Below are 21,136 nucleotides of genomic sequence, written 5' to 3'. Positions count from 1 at the left end.
CTTAGTGTACGCCATAGATTTTAGTGCTGCTGATGCTTTTGATTGCTCTCTTTGCTTGTGGTTTTTGCAAGTCCTGTGGTCAGAGTGATTTGCCTCCAGCCGCATGCCCGCAGAGCTGCGACACCAGCCCTTTGCCACAGGAAGCAGGGGGAAGTGTGGGGAGCACAGGAGGAAGAACAGAGACAGGGCCTCAGGGCGGAAACAGATGATAAAAACATGAAAAGGGAAGTAGGTACAACAAAAATCCTAGGATAGCAGAAATTAAGAGCCAAAAGCAGAAATGAACTGCTCTGCAGGGCTACGCAGTCCGCTTTGAAACTCCAGAAAAATGGGAGGGGGAAACACTTCACTGAGGCAGTTTTATGCATTTCTGTCACTTTGGAGTGTGGTCTCATCTCCTTCCAGTTAGTACCAGAAAGGAATTTGTTTTGTAAAGCTCATTTTCTGTTGCAACATCAATGCAAAGGGAATTGTTAATATGTGACTAAAGACAGAAATATTGCTAGTTTTTGGAGTAAGCATCAGCAGAAAATAGAGCCTTTTGGCTACAGCGGCTTTCAGACTGTGATGCGTTTTATTACAAAATTTACCTGTTTGACACCCAGCTTGTTAGATACAACCAGTATTCATGAAGCAATCTGTGAAATGAAAGCTTTCCCCAGACATCAGCACTTTCCCGGTGCTCACAGAGATGTGCTTTCTGCCATTTCCCCTGGGAAGTGAGGGGAAGTGGAGGTGCTCTGCCCTGGAGGCGCACTCCTGCCTGCAGCACTGCCTTTGCTTCGGAAGTTGAACTTCTAGTAGCCATGGTGGTATTGAACAGTTCAATTCTGGTTACATGTTGTCAGCGCCCTCTGCTGCTTAAAAAAAAGAAGTGTGCGGTTAGCTTTCTAAATTAACTGCTCTGTTTTAACTAGTCAGATCCTGTGAATGGAGCAGTAACATCAGTGGTCTTATCATGCTCAGGTCCGAGCCTCAGGTATAGCACTGCAGCAGTCACTGACTTCACGTTTACAATGAAGTGAGGCTGTTTTGTCCTGAAAACACTTGCTACCATGGAAAACAGCAGATTTTAGAAAAACTTTCTGAGCACCTCTAAATGCTGAAATCAATGCCTGTTGTGGTGGCCAGGTGATAGCTGCAGAGTTTCGTAGATTGGGCTGTACTTTGTCTCTCCTTGCAGCTTTTTTTGCCAATGCTAATTAACTACTATGATATTCCTGGGAGGGGAAAAAAAGAAGTTGCTTTTGAAGATTTGATCATAGTGCTATCACTTTGTAAATAGTCAAACACAACCCTTATAGAGTTCTTTGCTATGATGGAGGGCAGTAGTGAAGAGATTTCTCCTTAGCATGTTTTTTTTTTCCTGGTACAATTTTTTTCAGCTCTTACAGTTAAGCCCTAGAAATTGCAGTTAAAAAGCACACCTGAAACAGCTCTTGCAGAGAGGTTGAAAGTATTGTCATTTAGCTCTGAAAAATAAATTACTGTTTTATTACTAGCTTTACAGTATGTGCCCACAATATTTCATCAGTGTGTTTAAATCAAGGTTTGAGACTCATTCAAAGCCATTTTCGATGAGTTTACTGGATCCAGTCTCAGCTGTGACTTGAAAGTCAGGTCAGCAGCAGAACATGAATATATGGACAACCCCAGTTTTATGTTAACCTGGTTAGTGACTGCCTAGGCGGAGGTGTGTGTGCTGGGCATGCACAGGGGTAGGTTTAGACAGGAGGAGTCCTGTGATGCTGGCTCAGCCTAGCTGGCTGCTAGCTCTCAATGGCTAAATAGAGTGCAGAGAGAAATAACCTATCCACTGGGAAGGAATCGACTGAAAAAAGAGCATACTTGCACTGAGTTATGCTGAGGAGCTGAGACAAGAATTGGATTTCAGATTTTTAGCAAAGCGTTATTTGCAATTCCATACAGTGGTGTTATTTTTTATCTGCTGTCTTGAATTTTATTTCCCCAGCTGTCTTAGTATTTCTTGTTGTGTTTTTGTTCTTTAGAAAATTATATCTTGTACACATCTAACTCTTTCTGGGTGTTGCAGTAATGCATGGTACCATTTATTCACTGCATTTCATTGTTTCACTACTGAAAGTGTTCTGTTCTTACAAGCATGAAATGTTTCATGCTTCATGCTACAGGTGAACGTTACCTGTGAGCCACTGCTGATATTTATAGGAGGCTTAAAAATCATTTGACATGTTTATAATTATCAGCCACTTGTTTTTTCTAAGTATGCTTTCCTTCAGAGCTCATGTTCTCTTTTGTAAGATTATGTATTTTATTTGAGCTGGTGATCGAAGTATATTTTAGGGTAACTTAAAACCACTTTGTTTTTCCTAGCTTTTTAGAATGAATCAGTGTGCTGTTGATTTTAAGTATTTTAAGATATAAGTTGATTTTTTTTGAAGTATAACATTTGGAGTTATGTCCTCTTTTTTCTAAAAATTCTAAAAGTCACGTGGTTTGTATTTAAATTCATCGTTTGGGTATTAGTAATTCTAAGATGTTGTTTTCAAACTGTGTTTAAATCTGTATGTATATATATTTTACCCCTGTTGCTGTAGATGCTATAAGTTCCAGTAACCCACGTGTCATAGATGATGCCAGAGCAAGGAAGTTATCAAATGATCTCAAGAGATGCACTTACTATGAAACCTGTGCTACGTACGGGCTCAACGTGGAGAGAGTCTTTCAAGATGGTAAAGATTACTTTTTCTTCATCCAGCATATCACATAGTGCTGTAGCTGTTTTTTAAATAACCACTGATGTCTGACAGGTCTGGTGCTTTCCCATTTTGCAAGTATTTGTTAATGATTAGGTAGAGAAAATATTTGTTTCTAGGGATTTATTCATTTTTTATAATACCTTAAGATAATTAGAGGCCTTATTATGCTTAACATGGCACGTGCACAGTGTTGTGCTGTCTACCACCCACCACCTTTAGTTTTTGGCATCTTAAGCTACTTTTAGTCTTTATTTTTCTATTTTCCTTTGTGCGTGCTTTATATTAGTAAAGTTTACTTCGTTTTGATTTAGTGCTTGTGGAGATGCTGAGAGTGTATTTGTGCCAAGTAGTTTAAAATTGTCTTCCACATTTGAGAAATCAGGAATAAACTGAGAAAATTGATAGGAATAGAATAATCATGAAATAACTTGTGGCATTCATAGAGTGTTTAAAGCTGGAAGTTTTGTGTAGGTGTTTAGAAGTTGGCTGCTAAAGGATGATTTAAAACATGAATAACAGCAATGTTCTAGTTTGCCTTGTATGAGGTATTAGGGATCATTGTGTACCATCTAAAAAATGAATAACAAAAGTCTTTTTTTTTTTGACTATTTGTAACTATTTTGGACAGTTAACCTTTTGGAAGAACTTTTGTGGCTGCAGAAGCCACGCTGAACTTAATCTTTGGTACATGAAATGGACTTCGTGCACCCTCTAGTGGAAATTCAGCCATGTGTCTTGGGATTTTGTTGCCTTCTGTTCTAGTGATGGGTGTGTAGTATCTGAATATGACAGTTCTGCATTTAGAAACCTTAATTACATTGAACTACTGCTCAAAAGTCTTTAGTTCTGTGGGGTTTTGTTTTGTTGTTGTCAGCATTTTGTTGCAAAGACCTGCACTGTTAGTTGTCGTGAGGTGGTGTCACATCAGTGTGTATCAGAGTGCAAAGATTTATGTATCTGCAAAGATGGCTTAAAAAAAAAAAAAACCAAGCATTCTAATTTTCAGATGGAAAACACTGACATATGCTGCACTGTGCTTGATTCCAAATGAGGGTATGCTCAACCAGCCTGTTGGAAGTATCTCAGAAAACTGTTTAAAGCTTTCTTTGTAATTTTCTCAATGTTTTCTATTGAACCAGTTGCAGAAATTACTGTTTTCACTGCCTGCATTTTCTGTATTGAATGAGTTTCAAAGAACCATTTAGGGTTTTTGTTAGTACGTTTATTTTTGAGTGCGAGCTATAGTTAGAGTTATAATTATATATTCTAAGTGTTGGTGTACAGTCTACTCTTTTTTCACCTCGAGCTTTTGAGAGAGAAATCTCTTTGCAAAAACGTAGTGTGATAAACTCATAAGCCTCCAGGAAGCTTATTTATCTCTACTAAATTTCAGGAGTAAGTAGAAAGAATTGACAAATGTGTTCAGGAAATTTCAAATTCTGTTTTACCTACATGGTGGTCAACCAAATACTTAATGTTTACCAACTAATGGAATTAGGAATGCTTCTGTATAAATGTGTCACAGTTGCCAGACACGTCTGGGACCAAATCCAATTTCTGATAATTTTTGCTTTTTTTTTCCGGCAAGAAGCAAAGCAGCTTCTTAACCCCATTAAATGAGAGGGTGTGAATGAACAGTACAAGTTGTTAATAGGGAGGAATTGATTAAATGACTCTTGGTCTATGCAACTCTGGGTTGATCAGGTTGAATGTAGGCTTAAGTTTTTAGTGGTTGATTCAGAGGGATCGTGTGGTCTACAAAACTGCAGACCTTTTGGAAGGCAAGGGATAGAAAGACAGAAATCTGAAGAAAGTTTTTAAGTTGTGTTCCCTTTAGAAAAAGGACACTTGCCAGAATGTGAGAGATCCTTGTCATGTACATCAGCAGGCTGACTTACTGGGATATAGACTGTGTCATAGGGAGGGCTGTCACTGGGACACCAACTACAGCTGGGGGTGACCCATGGCTCTGTCACCTTTGCTTTAAAGACCATTCACTCCGTGAGAGCCTATGACTTAGTGAGAATAACTTTGCCTTTTTATTCACTAGGAAATACAAGCTAGCATCGTGAAATATACACTAGATTTATGCGCATGCTCTAATTTTATTTCACCTTCTTTGTGTGTTGATAGGTATTAAACATAAAATGTACAGAACAGCATGTACCTCATGTAATTCCGTGAAACTGCCCACGGTGTTGTGTGAGGTGACCTTGCTGGCATGCAGTTACGAAAAGTTTTCAGTTCCTTGTGGTTCTGACTGTGTGCAGCCAGCCTGGTGCCTTGCTGGGGTGTGCTTAGCAACTCATCCTCTCTGAAGCTGGTGTTCAACTGGAGCAGCTCTTCCTCCCCTTATCCTAAATTTGTCAGGCTGCCTCTTCAGCAGGGTAGCCAAACACCTGCCTGGTTGTTCGACTTTGACCCCATACCCATAGTTAACTTTTTTTTTTAAAGTAGGTCTACAGGTAAATTCTCTGCTACAACCCTTGAGGGATGAGCCCTTCCAGTTCACTCAAAAGCAAGCAACTGTCAGCAGTGGTCAGTAACTTCTGTTTGTGTTCAGATGCTAGCCAGAATAATTGCAAATGCTTGTCCAAGATCAGGAAGCCTAGCCTGACTTAAAATGAAAAGCCACAACGCTTCTTGATATAGATATTGGCAATGAAAAAGGAGAAGAGATGAGGGAAGGATGGATAGGCTAGCTCTTCACCCAGTAAGACGATGCTGTTGAGCGTTTCTTATTATTTGAGGGAAACCCGAGTCAGTGCTAGCAGCCTTGATAAAATAACTGCATTTTTTCAGCAAACGTGAAAGGGGTACAGACCAAGTGTTACGTTAAAAATCTTCATTAATACATGAATGCGTAAGACAGGTTCTTGCTGTTTTTTCTGCTGAGGAGAAAGTGTTGTTGACCACTTTGTCTCCCACAAATATGACAGTATACAAGACATGTAGCTACTATTCCTGTGTATTTCTGTGTATTGGAATTGTTTCTAGACTTTGCTTCCAACTGGGTGGATATCCATTCTTGGAATTCAGGTTTAGGACTTAACCATTTGCCATGATGTTCTAGGGTAGCTTGTGCTTGGTATTGAAATGCTCCAAGGTGTCTGCTTTGGTAGTTCTGTAAGGGTGCCTCACTATGTTGTCCAATAGCCTGCTATTTTTGCTGGCTCATAGCTTTGAAGGACTTCTTTTAAATTTTTAGAATAACGTTGATTGACATGGGCTTTTTTGTTAAATGTGGATGTTGTAGAGGATGTAGCAGGAGAGGTTGGTTTTCGTTAACTCCTGTTAACTTTAGTGCTCTTGTTTTGTATGCTGTGACTCTGTTTTCATCAAGTCCAATGCTGCATGTAATGATTTGTGTCAGCTGTGATATACCTGTATAGTTGGTGTTCCAAACCCAATGCTGCTTTTCAGGAAGTCTGAATTGCCAGCGAGGTGGTGTTAAATCTGTAACTGTCTGTAAATTTCCAGTGTCCAAAACCCTGCTACGAGTCCTAGTCCCGATAGGCTTTCCTTAAACATAGCAATTAGTAGTTTTGTTCCAAAAGGTGAAGTTTTACAAGCTTTTCTAAAAATTTAGTGTTTTTTTTCCTTTTATACATTAATATGATGTAGACCTACCTTTCTGCTGAAGAAACTAGAAGTTTCAGTGAAGGGTTTTTTACTCATACCTTCATTGTACTCACATTAGAAATCAAATTTCTAATTTTTATCCATGCAAGCACTGAACTCTGTTAGTGATCATCCGTTATGACTTATGTCTGTTATAACTCAGTTCCTGTTTTTCCCACTGTTGAGTGTTAGAATACTTCAACTTGAATAATTATTATGAAGTTGTTACTTCATTCTTTAGATAAATTCCAATATATTGTTTACAATTCTTCCTTTTCTTACACTTGATAAGCTCACTGATTGCAGCAAAGTAAGTTCATGCTTTTGTAATATGAATAGTTTTATTTTTGTGTGCAGAAACACATTATGGAAGCTGATGCATAGTTAATGTACTTCTATGTTTTTATTTGATTGTTCTTTAATGTTGGATGAAGTTGAAAACTAGATTTGTAATCAGAAGTGTCAGTGGGGTCATTCATTGTATACACATCTCAAAAGACTAAGATTTGCTCATTTTCCTATGTCCTAATAATCTACAAATTAAACTGCTTTGATACTGTGATACAGCTTGTAATTTCTGAAGTGTGGTAAGTATTCAGATACGCAACTTGACAATCTGCTGTAAGAGTTTGTATGCTAAAGTGAAGCATAGTTTTGAACACTTCAGAGGGGTGTTTGTAACCCCTAGCGTTGTCCCACTTGAGTCTAATCTCTGCTGTTTGAAGTTGGATCTGCACAAGCAGGCCCTGAATTTCAGTCTTAAATGAAAAAAAATATTAATAATTCCAGCTTAATAAGGTGTCAGTTACTCTTGCTATTTGGAACTGGGGATTGCTGGACAGGGGAGTTTGGGTTTTAAAGATAAAATGGGTCTGTTTAGTATTTGATCTAGCTTCAGATTTCATTGTTAAGAATTAGAGGGGTTTTCCTGCTTATCAAAATGAATTTTATCAATGACACTGGAAATGATTATTTTAACATTTTTTGTCAGCGCAATATAGTAATGACTGTGCACTGCCCCAGGATGCCTTTTTAATGATTTTAGCCTTCTTGAATTAGCTTGATGTACCATTAATGCATAAGAATTGCTTTTATTTTTGTTCGTGATGTATTCATAATTGCACGTCTCTCCCTAGTTTATGTTCATTTTTTTTTGACCCATTTAACCGTGTGCTATGCAACTCTTAAATCACAAAGGAAAAAGAAATGTTCAAATATTTATAAGAGAAACTTTCACCATCAATGTAACTTGTATCGCTGGGTATGGAAAAAAAGGGTTTGAATCTGATTTCAATTCAGTGTTGAGTCTGGTACTGTATCTTAACAGTTAGAGATGAAAGTGGAAAACAGTTACTTTTTTCAGCATTGTGTTTTAATGTGGGAATTCTCTATATTGCTATGGCTTACTACTGTTATGCTTAAAAATGCTGAAAATCTTCTGGTTGGTCATGTTAGTTTTTATAACTCCCGGATTTCTTAATTGGAGGGGATGGTTGTGAAGCCAGTCTTAAGGGCTTGCGGTCTAACCTACTTGCATAGGTAGTAGCAATGTATTTTGGGAGAAAAAGTGTTTTGTGTCTGTGTTACTTATGAGTCTTGCTGGGAAGGGATTTTGTGATTTTGGTGTTTAGAGCTTCATTGTTGAGGTATTGTCAGACGGATTAGATCCTGTGAAGGGCTGCTTGATGGAAGTTTTTTGATGCAAAGTACCTGTCTCAGATACTGAGGATGGCATTGCTGCTGTCATGTCTTAATGAAAAATGAATTTGTTTGGGATGGGGTTTGGTTTTTGGTACTTTGTCATGTGCCCTAAACAAGGGAGAAAGTGAAAATTCAAATCGCCCACTCTGTTGTACGTGCAGTAGTATATAGGATATATATATCCTGTATACCTGAGGTATCAAACACAGATTTGGGATACTTTACCTTGTATGGATAGCTGTAACACAAAAATTTTGAATTAACGCCCAAAATAGCAATAAATCCCTGGATATTGGGGCAGGAATTAGCTACTTCATGTCAGTGTGGATGGAGCAGGTTGGTGCTGCCTCACAGTTTGGACCTTTAGCTCAGGTGTTGTGCTGTTGCAGGTTTTTTGCATGTTTTCTTTGCAAATTGAGCTAATCTTGTATTATGGAGTGTGTGTATAAATGTTTATTGGATATTTATTTCCAAATCCTTTTTTGAGACCATTTTATTTTCAAAACCAAATAATAGTTCCACTGTTTTGTTGAACAACTGTGTCTAAAAGGGATACCTTGAAGTATAAATAGTCCATTACAGGATAGTAGATGACAAATTAATCCTTGTAGGCCTGGATTGCAGGGAATGGCTGTCACTTGTTATCAGTATTAATGAGTCAGTTTTTATAGATGTATTTTCATTAAGAAATGTTAATCAGTCTAATGGGAAGTAAATAAAGTCTTGTTCCTATCGTGCTGACAGATTTTTAGGAAGAGGCAGTATTCACTCTTGCACTAGATATGGCCCTAAGGGTTCTTCAGTGCCGATGTCAGAGGCTGAAGCTATGTGCACCCAAAGTGCCATGCGGAGCTCGAGAGCAGGTCCTCTGGCTCCTGTAATTACTCTGATTTCAGCAACGTACAGCTGTGACCTTTCTGTGGAGTGCTTATGGCTGCAGCACGGCATCAGAAGTGACAAGCGGCTCTGATTACTCATTAGTTAGACTTGTCAAAGATGTACTCTATCAGCCTGTTAAAACTTTGATTTTTTTCTCCCATGCTGCAACAATACTGGGAAACAAATCTCTGTTTTATGAGGTCCAGCTATTTTTATTTTCTGAATTTTCTTAAGAAGGAGCAACAAAAGGGACAATTTTTTGTCCTTAGTACTGTGGCTTACCCTATAGCAATAAAACCTCTGACCTCATGTTTTAAGAACTCACTGGCATATAAATGAACTTAAAATTAACACTTCTGTATAAAATTTTAGTGTAAGTAAAACATGGGAAGAGTGAGCTGCTGTTGGTTGATGTGCAGTATTTGAGACGTATCCAGAACTACGTTAAACATTTGTGCTCAGTACTTGTGCCTTCTGAGCCGAGTGCCCCTCGCCATGCTGTGGTTTAACCCAGGGCTCTTCACCTCCTCCTTCCAGGAGCAGTTATTTCCGTAGGGATGCCAGCACCATCGCCTGCTCTAAAGCACCAGGTGATACGGTATCTCTGCAAAAATCTGCAAGGTGCAAACTCCATTTCTGCATGCATATTTTATTCTGAACTTGATGTTATTTTAATATTGAACTTCGCCCTTACTCCAGACCGTCCGTAACTCTTATGCACCATCAGTATCTGCGAAGATGTAGTTTGTATGATTCTGGAAAGAGGAATTTCACTTGATCAGTGGTTTTGTAGTGGCTGCTTTTATGTCTGTTTAGATCTCTCTCAACACTTACTGACTTCCATATGACCTCTCAGACCCATGCCCACAGGTGGGACCTTCTCTGTCAGTTCTGATATGGTGGTATCATAAATCAGATTTGGCATTGTTATGGGAGGGTCCCACGGTAGTTGGTAGGAGGAAATTTTTCAGTATATGTGAAGTAATTGTCATATAGAAAGCCTTGAAATGAGCTGTACAAATTTCTCAACTTCCTGCAGAGAATAGCAAAAGAGTGAAGAAGTCTTCATTCTTGAAACAGTTAACACTGCAGACTGGATTGGACTGGAAAATAACGGGTATTGGTGTGAGTTGGGTAAGAAAATACTGGAACCCCCCTTTTCTATGGATTTATAATTCCTGATTGACTGAAATTCATGTTTTTTTTATGAATTATAGTTCAAGCTTTTTTTTCCTGTTTTTTTGGGGTTGTAAAGGTCACTTCTGTGCGTATTGTGTGTCTCTTGCTTAGCAGTTACCTGATGTAACAGCCCCTGTTGGGACCTTCACATGCCCTTTGCCTGGTGGCATAGTTTCATGAAAGTTGCAGGGACTTTGAGGCTCTTAGTGCTCCATCAGATTTCTTCAAGTTTGCCCTTGGATTCAGAAGTGAGTGGAGAAGAGGGAAGGATCTTCCAATGACACAACTGCATCCACTTTTCTTATTCTTGGAATTGAACAGTGGGATCAGGAGGTGTAGTTCTGCGTATGTCACTTAAGAAGTGACATACGTACAGAGGAGTTGAATGCTGTAGTGCTAATAAAGTTCCAGAGAGGTTCAGTTTTTAGCTACAGTGGGTGTGTCGTTCACTAGGCTATATGTAAAAAACAGTCTCTTAAGAACTTCTTGTATGCCTAATTTTATAGGGTTAGTTTTACAGCATTTTCTTTAACTATTAATTTGAAGTATATGCAGTAGGCATGTTACTTGAAACCTAGAACACATGGTGATGAGATAGTTATGCAGTAGGTGACAGCTGCTGTGTTTTCTGAGGAGTAGGATAAATGAAGGACCTAGTTCATCCATGATAATCCTTCACTGAATGGAAACAATGTTGATATGTTTCATTAAAACATGAAAGAATATGGTTTTCATTACTGAAGATTCAGGATTGGTCCATTAGGTTTATGTACTTGGATGCAAATGTGAAAAGAAATTCTGGGGAAGGAAGCACGATGGTTGGTTGGTGGTCAGTCGCTTTTTATTGGCAATGGACCTGAGCATGAGAGGCATAAGTAGCGCGTTTTATAGGTTCATGTACGTTTTGAGTTACAAAAAAATGTCCTAAGCAGGTTCATGAAGTGTCTTGCAAACAGATAAAAGTTGTTTTCCATTAACGCCAAAAACTGATGTGAATGCAAGCTCTAGAAGAGGGAGAAAGCTAGAAAGTTCCTGATGAATTCTCTCTGCATTTGCTACAGCCAAATATTTCAGACTTCGGTATTTTGGTTTTGTGTGTTGTCTCTCCTTTGCTTATGCAGTCAGTGCAATGAATAAATGGTGATTTCTGTTATTGTCCCAATGTATTAACTTGTCCTCCATCAAACATTTAAAAAATTACTTTTGAATGTGTATGTGTCAGTAATGTCAATACTTGAGCCACAGATTAAATATTAGCTAAGTGCGATGTGGATGTTTGCGCTGATCTGAAGGCATGTGGTGGTTCTTTCTGCAGAGCTGTAGGTTGTGTCAGTTCTGTAAATGTATCTGAAGAAATGACAGCGTTTGCTCTCTCACTTTTTAATATCAAGTATCACTTCTAATCTGATAGCAATCAACTAGTGCTTTTTTAAAATGCAGGGTATTGTAGCTATAAGCCTCTCTGAGTGCATTGCACTTTTAGTATAATGCTGAAACACGCTTTCAGGTTTTTTGCTTGTATTTTCACTTCTAATTTGTTTCTGCTTTGCTGTTTTACAGCCTGCATTAGACATTTGTGTTGCTGTTGTGTTTAGTACCTGGGGAAAATAAAATTGCTGCTAAATTGTCTTGCATCCTGCAGAGCCTTATTCCCAAGAGAGGAGAAAAAAGGGAAACCAACAAAAATAAGACAGGTGTCCTTTCAGGTTGTCAGAGGTTGAATTATGAGAAACATCTGTCTGTTAAACTTTCTTGTGCTGTGTTCCTGGTGGACCTGGTGGCAGAAGTTGAACAGAGCAGTGGTGATTACAGCCATTCTGCTTGAGCAAAGTGACCTGAAAAGCAAACGGGTGGGTCGCGCAGCTGTGCTTTGAGTACCAGTGACTGCACCGCTGCTAAGGGCGCAGTCACAGGGCATGTGTCCAGCCACAAGGATAAAAACCTTTCGGTAACACCTGTTAGCTCAGTGATTCGTTAGCCCATGCTAATGATGCTGTAATGGAGGATGGCAGAGCTGACTACGAGGTTGGGAAGGGCCAAAGAAGGGCTTCACTTGAGCTTCTGGAAGCAGCTGTTTGTGTGCTCTTTCTCAAAGCTGCAGCCTTTTTCTTAGTCACATCCTTCTGATTTCTAAGAGGCCTGTCTAAACTGCAGCTCATTTGCTGCGTGTTGGGGGTATAGCCTGCCCTGCTAGTAGCTTCTGCTGTTCTTACTGTATACTGGTATGCTCTATGTTATGATATCATCACTTAATCTGTTTTTCTTGATTTTGAAAAATATTTTTAAATTAGATTTTTATTGACAAATCTTAAGACAATGTGTAAAGGCCTCATCTGCTCTCTTACAAGATGTATTCCTTACAGCTTGCCCAACAACTTCTGAAATACAGAGGGCAGTGTGAAACTTCTAAAATCTGATCTCTTTAATTATTGCCAATGTGCCGTCCCTCGGTCGTTGGTTTTAAGTCTGATGTGGATTTAGCTTTGGATTCGTTAGCACAAAGTGACTTTGCAGGCATAGTACTGATGAAAGAAAGGATAAGACCTGCCATGCAATGTGTCTTGTCTCAAGACAGATGCAGGGAAAAATACCTCCCCCCTGCCCCTTGCTCTGAAAAACTGACTTTGAGAATAACACCGGCCTGCTCAGAGCATCACCAGAGCCTTACAGGACACCTGGAAACAAAATCTCTTCTTTGCCGGCAGAAAGTGCCTGCTTCCAGAATAAAGGCAGCAGGCAATGCCAGGCCTGGGGAGTCTCCTGAAGAACACACCACTTTCCCTTGAGCAGCAGCCATGGCACGCTCCACTTCTGGTGTATCAGGCCTTGGGATTCCTGGCCATCTTTTGAGTTTCCCAATTATTATTATTGCTCTGATGTATTTGTTCCTTGTAGCATACAGCATACTGAAGCTGTTTGGTCTGAGTTGTAAAACAAGCAAAAAGCTCTGCCAAATTACTGATATTACATTAATATGATCCTTAGTTTCCATAATTTCTATCTTTTACTGGGTGTATTTGTAGTGTATTTAGTAACGTGTTGAAGTGAATAGCATTCTTTTCCTCTTACGATAAAGGGATGATTTTGTCTGAGCTATCAAACACTTCCAACTTGTGTAGTAAACATCATCCTTTTGTAATGTTTTCTGTTGTGTAACAAACACGTTTTAAACTTCAAAGTTTATTATTAGCATAGATTGTTCTTCTAAAGCGATTTCTGAAATGCATTGCAAATCATTCTCTTTCAACTAATCCGTATGCATATGCAAATCCTATTGAGGCCGTTTGCTTCTGTGGGATTAGCACACGTGTATTCAGAATGCAAAGCCTGAAAGAAGGGATGGAGGTGGCGCATGTGGAGTGAGCCAGAATGGTTGTGGGCATCGCTCCTTCTGAATTCCTTCCTATGCCAGGAAGCTTCAGCACTGCTGCCGAGTTGTTAAAGCCACGTCTTTTTTCCCATTCTGCATAAAAACAGAGAATCCTCAATCTGCTTGCCTATAAATTTAACTTGGAAATTAGCTTTTGATTTGATGAGGCTGCTTGCAGTGCTAAGTCCCTCGTGTTGCAGGAGGAAACTTGTGATTGTTAAAGGTGGAATTCCCCCTTAAGAATTAAAAGGAAAACAAAACACAACATTAGTACCACTCTTGTGATGTAACTTTTGTCGGCTTTAAATGTGCGGTGTTATATCTGTAAGCTACTTGTTTTATTTCTGTTTTTAATTAAGATGGCATTAGTCTGCGTGCTGAGCAGTCTTACACAGTGAGCTGCTTAACAAGCAGCATTATTTGCTGCCGCACACTGAGACTGCAGGTGGATGGTCAGGCCACCAAGCCAGGGGTATTTCAGGATATAAACTTCAGCAGGATGCGGGATTGTGCTAGGATATCTGTAGCCACCTGGGCATCCCACATCCCTTGCAAGTTTGTTGTCCTGTTCTGTAGTGACACCTGGATTCTTGTGATATCGCAATATTAAAAGTGTGTTTCGTAAATGGACGTTTTTCACTTCTATGAAGATCTTTTGCGTCTTTCCCTTAGTTATTTCTTGGGTTGTCATTCAGACTCCTCATAGGATGTGTGGTAAAAATTTTCCAAGAGTGTGTGAGAGTGCCCAAAGGAACACAGCCAGACTCTGTTCATTGTAGGATCTAGTTAGTACTCAGTGAAAAATGGGAAACACAGCTTAGTATTGTAATGGATAACTCGGAGGTAAGTCTGTAGAATACAGGGGTACTTTTTGAAGAGTGTCCTTTCAGGTATTTTGGTATTTCATTTATTTTGTATTTCTTGCAACTGTACCAATGCAGGCTCTGTTTTTTTCAAAAAGTGCTATACTTTCTTTGTCTGAACTGCCTTACTCAATGCTGACAACTAGTTTGTGTGATGTGCTTTTTTTTTTTTTTTGCCACAACCTGTGCTTGGAGTTGTAGAAGTGTCCCACCAGTGACGTGGCTTCCTCTGCTATTAGGCTTGAAAAGGCAGCAGATATGTAAGGAAGAGATGAGTATAATTTCAAATGTGGTACAAAAAGACTAATGTGGAAACAAAAGCTTTTTCTTGCCTATTTAAATTGCATTGGGTATGAGATGCTGATGGGTGCCTGGGGTGGAGGGGAGAGGGGTTTCCTTATGCTTACCTTGTCAGCACATCTGCCTTCGTTATCTGCTGGTAATTCGTAACTGATGTGAAGTAGTCATGCTGTGCTCCTTTGGCCCTTAGCTTGCAGGTCCTTGCTTTTCTTTGGTGTGGGTTTTTTTGTGTGTGTGTATGTTAGCTTATAGCTGTTGAGTGAAAGTTTTCTTGAGCTTTTAAAGCCTTGAATTGACTTTTTAAGAAATTTTAGGCAGATAAAGAGAAGACAGGTTTTCTGAGCATGCTTTAGTCATGTGTCACGTGCATTGTCCTTGCATCATCCCAATTATTTGTAGGCTTCTCACCAAGGTAAATTTACGTTGTGCCCTACACACGTGCATGACTGAAGCCTTCATATCCAGTAGAGCCTCTCCTGAGGAAGACGACAGATCTGAGATGTGAGCTTCTGCTGGCTGGTGTGGTGTGGGCTATGAGGGAGGTAGTGCACATCGTGGAGCAGAGTCCTGATAATCACCGGGGAGAGTTCTAGTCACTTTGTCATGGGCTCAGGACGGAAGGAGAAATCATTGTAAAGCTGATACACAGCTACAAAAGCCAACAGAATTTTGCTAATAAATGTGTGAATGCTCATTCTTTGCAGTGTCAGTATAGCAGACCCCAAGATTTCTGGGCTCCCGAGGTGCTGCTTTGTTTGGTACTTTCTGGGCTGCCTTGCTATGTGCGTGCCCTTTGAAAAGGCTGAAAATGGTTTTCAGCATCACAAAAACCATTCTGAATTTAGAGCTTAAAAAAACAACCAGCTACCAAACCCCTTGCCTATCTGCAGTTAGTGAAGGAACATTATTGGTAGATGCTGAAGAAATATTTTTTTTTTCCATAGAAGGTTGGATTTTGTGCATAAAACTTGTTGTTATCAGTAAAGACAGGTCATTACTGGTTTCAAGTCATATATACAAGCTTCAAGAGACGTAGCATGCTAGTGATACTTCTGTTGCTGATACTTTTGTATATGTAAGAAAAATAATGATAATTGAGGAGCAAATCAGCTTCAGTTCAGCATATATACAGTTGACTTGCTCTCATCATTTATGCCTCTTCTGATGACTGGTATGGTTGCTTGTGTCTTAGGCATCATAATTTACAGTCTTACGGAAAGGTATATTTATATTTAAGCTGTGCAATAGTGTAACTAATGAGAAATATAGGAAATTTATAGCACTTGGTGATTGATTGGATAAGTATCTAGATGTTAATTGAAATCTGAGGACTCCCAGCTGTCTTTCAGTTTAAAAAATAATAAAAAAAATCTTCTTGGACAACTAAAACCATTTGCTTTGCGGTATTTTGAAAGTACTTTTCATGGTTATGGAAAACATGGTTGTAACAGAGAGGTGGGAGGCTGGTAGCTTGGTCTTTTGGTTTAATAATTTTCTACTGCTTAGATAGCAGTTGTGCAGCTGCCTGTAGGAACTAATTTGTACGTACAGGAGTATCCATTTGGTTCCTAATTTTACAATCTGAGTATGAATTCAGCTGTCGTTTCCCAAAACGTGTCTCCTAGGGGATGGTGCATTTTGGCTGCAATTCAGTACAGGGACATGGCTGTAGTCAGTGTTTCAGGCGCATCGTCCCCCTCTCCAGTTAGCAGAGGGGCGCACAGCTCTGGCTGTTGTGCGGAGAATTGCCTGGATAAATCCTTCCCATTTCTCTCTCTATTAATAATGCCGTTGAACTGGTCATCTCTAAAGAGATTGCGTAGCTGTCTTCTGTGCTGTCATTTTGTAAATGTACCATTCGTGCTGAAGCTTAGTCTTGTGAAAATGTCTAAATTTTCCCATTAAGTGCTTAGAAAGTAATAAAACTGAAGTCATTAGCCTTCACTCGTCAGATCTGTATCAAGAGAAATATTCTTCAGTGCAATAAATCTGATCAAGTGTTCGACATTTATATCATTCAAATTCATTCTCTGGAAATGGACCTTTGAAGGTAAATTGCATTAAGTAGGGCAGTTTAAATTTTTAATACAACCTTATTGTAACTGTTAGCAAATGATTAAAGTGCGAAGGTGGGGGGGCTTATATGTTTTGTGAGATTTATGTAAAAAGCTCTATGATGCTTCTGCTCTGGAGTACAGATTTCGACAATTGCTTGTACATAAATGCCACAAAAACAAGCGAAGAATTTAGCCTTTAGTATAGAATATATGACTTTTTATCTAGTTTTGGACTTACTGAGATCATTTTGGTAAGGGATTATTTCACCTGAGAGTTCATCAACAGTCTTAGGAACAATAAGATTAACCCTTAAAGCAGCAGATTTAAGGCAAAAGGTACTATTTTTCTAATAGGAATTAGTGTGTCTGAGAGAGATTTTGGGGCATGTTATTTGGGTTGTTTTGAGAAGTGTTTTTCTTTAAAGTACAAGAATATTGTGCTATTTCTGGATCTTGATGGTGAATGACGTACATAACTTGTGCTTCAGAAGATGTGATGCAAGTGCTGGTGCACATCTTGGATGCTGGTGCAGTTGTATTCACTTGTTTGTGTACGTTATTATATTACAACTCCGTTTTACATGGGAGATTTTCATTTGGCTGTAGTTGCATCAGTACTGTAGTAATGAAGTTTGAATGTCGTAAGAGTGCCTCAGATTTTTATTCTGAAAAATTCTGTTAGTGAGGGTTAACAAACGTGTGGTATAATCTATTGTGCTAAAAGCCATCAAGCTTACTTCATTTTAAGATGTTACACATCTTGAAAACAGTGAGTTGTTGATCTTTAAGACAGCAAGTTGGAAATACCCTGCATGAGAGATGATACCTATTTTTTTCCCTTCTGAGTAGAATATTCACATCTCAAGGAAGAAATTCCATATTCAAAGTGAGGGAAATAATCTTTGTGCAAATTTGTGTGGAAATAAAGTGGCTTGGGGATATCGGATCTTGTGGCTGATGTTTCCATAATTTTAGAACCGACGAATGCCGTGGGAACATGAAATCTTTGACGTACCCTAGAAGCTGGGTTGAAATGGAAAGTTAAAGTTGTTTGTTTTTTGTTGCTGTCATAGGTTTGTTTGTTTGTTTGTTTTGTGGTCGTCTGACATGTCCGGATACTTCTAATTAAAGCATGGATCACTCCCCTGCTTGTGAATAATCATTTTTGTGGTATTCAGTCTACCATATGAATGGAGATTGTGTCTACCAGAAGTGCCAGGAGGGCAGGGGAAGGCAGAAATAGCCTGCAACGAATTTTGACAAGCCACTATAGAACTGAAATGTTCCATCAGTTCTATGGTTTTATTCATCAAGATGCCATTTAGAATAATATCATCATCCTTGCATCACAAAGTGACAGGTAAAGTTTGCTATGGTTGGAAAAAGGGATAAAAATAACTATTTTAGGAGACAAAATGCTGGTTTTGATTAAATATATGCATTACTATTTCTCTGCATGTGTGAAGTTTGATATTAAAAGCATAAGGAAACAACAGAGAACCAAGTTCTTCATGACAGAGCCACCTCTATGGGTTATTTCATCTAGATACTTGCTGAAAATTAATTTTGAAGAGCATAAGGAAGTTTCGACAGAATGCCAATGCAAAGTCTTAAGTATTTGTTGGTTAACTAGATAATACCCAAATGTAACAGGCTCATCTTGCTTATGAACAAGCTGGCTTTATGACCGCTGTGATCCTTCACACTTTGTGAACGGAAATGATGCATCTGCAAACTGCATTTTCCACTCCTCCATGCTCGGTACACAGTCCTTGTTTTGGGACCATACAGCTCTGTGAGCATGAGGCGTGCGTGCACCTTTGGATTCACAGGCTTCCTCTTTTTAGGAAACTATTTCAAATCATTTTGATAGTTTTAAAAAAAAATCATTGATTATTCTAATGACAGGCCTTTGGTTTTGGTAGCAATGAAAACCTTTTCACAGGTCAAGGAATAATACCCTCTGAAATGAGGCACAAGTTAAGTTGAATTTATTTGATATAGTAAATATGAACAGGTTTATTTACTTCTGTAAGTGATAGACATATCTCAGTCTTCCTAATGAAATCCAGAGCTTTCTGTCATTTTATGTCCTTGGCTGTGTGCTCTTAGTGAGCTTATTGGATGTGTATTAATCTTTGGCGAGTAGAAACGTTCATCTGTTAAAGCTATAGTTTAATAGCACACCACAAGAAATAAGCTTTTCATGAAGCAAAAGGTAAATACGAAATTTTGTCATGTGCCAAAACTCCTAAGCACAGTATCATTGTATATTATTTTATTCTGTGGTTCAAAAACCAAATGTTTATGGATATTTAATGAAACCTTAATTTGACATCATTGTATTTGAATATGCTGTTTTCTAAGTTGTTTCCTTATTCTCGTGTTCTAACATTTCTTAGACTTTTCTTTAAAATTGTAACTCCGAGTGGAAATAACAGCATTTATGACTTGGTCCCATTGTAATGGATAAACAGAGCTTCATGATTTACAGTTTAGGTAAATCCAGGTGCAAAATTCTTAACCCGAATGTCTGACAGTGTTTGCCTTAATAAATCCTGAAGCCATATGCTTTTACTGGCAACACAGTTTGTGTATTGAGGCAAACTTAAGTTTATTTTTTTAATTTCTTCAGATGCCAGATGCTTTCCATATTGTCTAGCAGATTTATTGGCATATTTGCGTACCTAATCTTGGGAGACAGTGATCTGCATCAAATTTATGAATAAGTGATACGCAGCGATAATCATAGTTACATATGTAAATAAAAATTACATATACATTGCCATTAATTACAGATATTTAATTCTAAGACTTGTTTATAACTGTAATTTCATACCAGGTAAAACAAGAACAGAGCCAGAGCTAGAACATGAATTTCAATGATAGCATCAAACAAAAAAAATCGAAGTCGCATTAAAGTGCAGTGTTACATTTATTTGAAGGGGAATTCTATTATAATTTTCTAGAAAAAATAACATTAGCCCATTGTAGCTGAAAGTGTTTAACGGTGGTGAACGTAAAATGGTGTTTTGTGGTATAAAATTCATTAGATCATACATGTGTGTTCTATTCACTTAACTCATGACATAGCTGTGTAGTTCTTGGGAACTATTTGGATGTGCATAGGTAGAAAAAATTATTTTAGTAGGGTGAAAGAATCTGGTTTTAGTGATAAGATGCAACTTCAAGATCTTTTGAGGAGCCGGTCTAATATGTGTAGTAAAATTATCAACTTTTCTTTGTAATTTCTTATTCTAAATCCATCCTTCACACCTCAACGTTGCACGTGGAACTCTGTAGGGCACTGTGGCTTTGCCACTGAACTATTCCAGCAGTTCAAATTACTGTGACTGAAATTTCTTAGTAAATGCCAAGTTCTAACCCCAGCGCTTTATCTTGTGGGTGTACTTACCTGGCAAGTTCCAAACCCAAATCTCCATTTAAACAAACAAAACCACCTCCACCACCAAAAGAACAAGCGGCTTCTGCAGCGTAGTGATATTGAAAATGTAGTTATATGAGCAAAAGTGTGTTGTTATGGGCAAAGTTATATTAGCAGGACAACCTGAACATGAAAAATAACTTGGTCAGTGTAACTCTGTTCGAGGTATTAATTTAAATGTACTTGTATCAGCAGGGGGTCTTGTCACATATGGGTGAGCACAACACTTTTGGCAGAACCCTGCATGGTGGACCTACTCAACATTAATATTTTCAAAGGTGAAGCATTGCAGAGGGTTTGTACACGTGCTTAGTTTGAGAATCTCATTTTGAATGGTTCTTCCTATTGCCCTTAGAAATTTTTATAATTATGTCCAATGACTGTGTGTAGCTTGAAGTGTTTCAGCCATCACGCATTACAAGTGAAGACTGATACAGATAAGCAAAGTATATAGCATTAGTTGCCTTTATCCTGCTAACTTCGTTCATGTTTCACAGAAGCTATATTTCTAGCTTCATAGCTGTATACTTGGCTGCCATTTTTTATTCCATAATTAACGTTAATACTGTTGACTTTGTTCTGTCCTGAAGGTAACTGTTTATTACAGTCAGCATTTAAATCCCCCAAGTAATAACAGCAATTACACAATAGCTTCATTTCCAGCAAATTAACAGCCCTACAAGGTAATTGAGACATAAATGAAGATGAATTTGTGTTAACGAAATGAGATAAAGGGAGTACCTGCTTGCCAGGGAAGAGGGCTGTCTCGTTAAATGCTTTGCTTCCTGAGGCAGAAGGAAGCCAGAAGAAGGTAACCAAAAGGCTGTGATGTGCTTTCCTTTATAGGTTGTGCGTGGGTGCTTGACAAGTTATAATGCAAAATAAATTCAAGAACAAAACAGTACAAGAACAAAAGCTATCTGGTTAACGTGACTATCCAGTGTTTCAAAGTGAGGTGTGTCTTATTAAAAGTCAGGTATCGT

At 38.6% G+C, this 21,136-nt stretch overlaps 1 protein-coding gene across 18 annotated transcripts in view; it reads left to right on the top strand.

Annotated features, from left to right (window-relative positions):
* AGAP1 (ArfGAP with GTPase domain, ankyrin repeat and PH domain 1) overlaps window positions 1-21,136 on the top strand; it is a 372,200-nt gene that overhangs the window by 137,110 nt on the left and 213,954 nt on the right. For all 18 annotated transcript variants that reach the window (XM_040560959.1, XM_040560960.1, XM_040560957.1 and 15 more), the window contains one exon: window positions 2,577-2,711. In XM_040560959.1, coding sequence (XP_040416893.1) covers window positions 2,577-2,711 — 135 coding nt within the window. The remainder of the gene's footprint in view (window positions 1-2,576; window positions 2,712-21,136) is intronic.

This window comes from Cygnus olor, chromosome 6, assembly GCF_009769625.2.
Source record: "Cygnus olor isolate bCygOlo1 chromosome 6, bCygOlo1.pri.v2, whole genome shotgun sequence".
In the NCBI taxonomy this organism is placed as follows: domain Eukaryota; kingdom Metazoa; phylum Chordata; class Aves; order Anseriformes; family Anatidae; genus Cygnus; species Cygnus olor.
The sequence above is the reverse complement of the archived record's forward strand: the minus strand, read 5'-3'. Positions and strand labels throughout refer to the sequence as shown.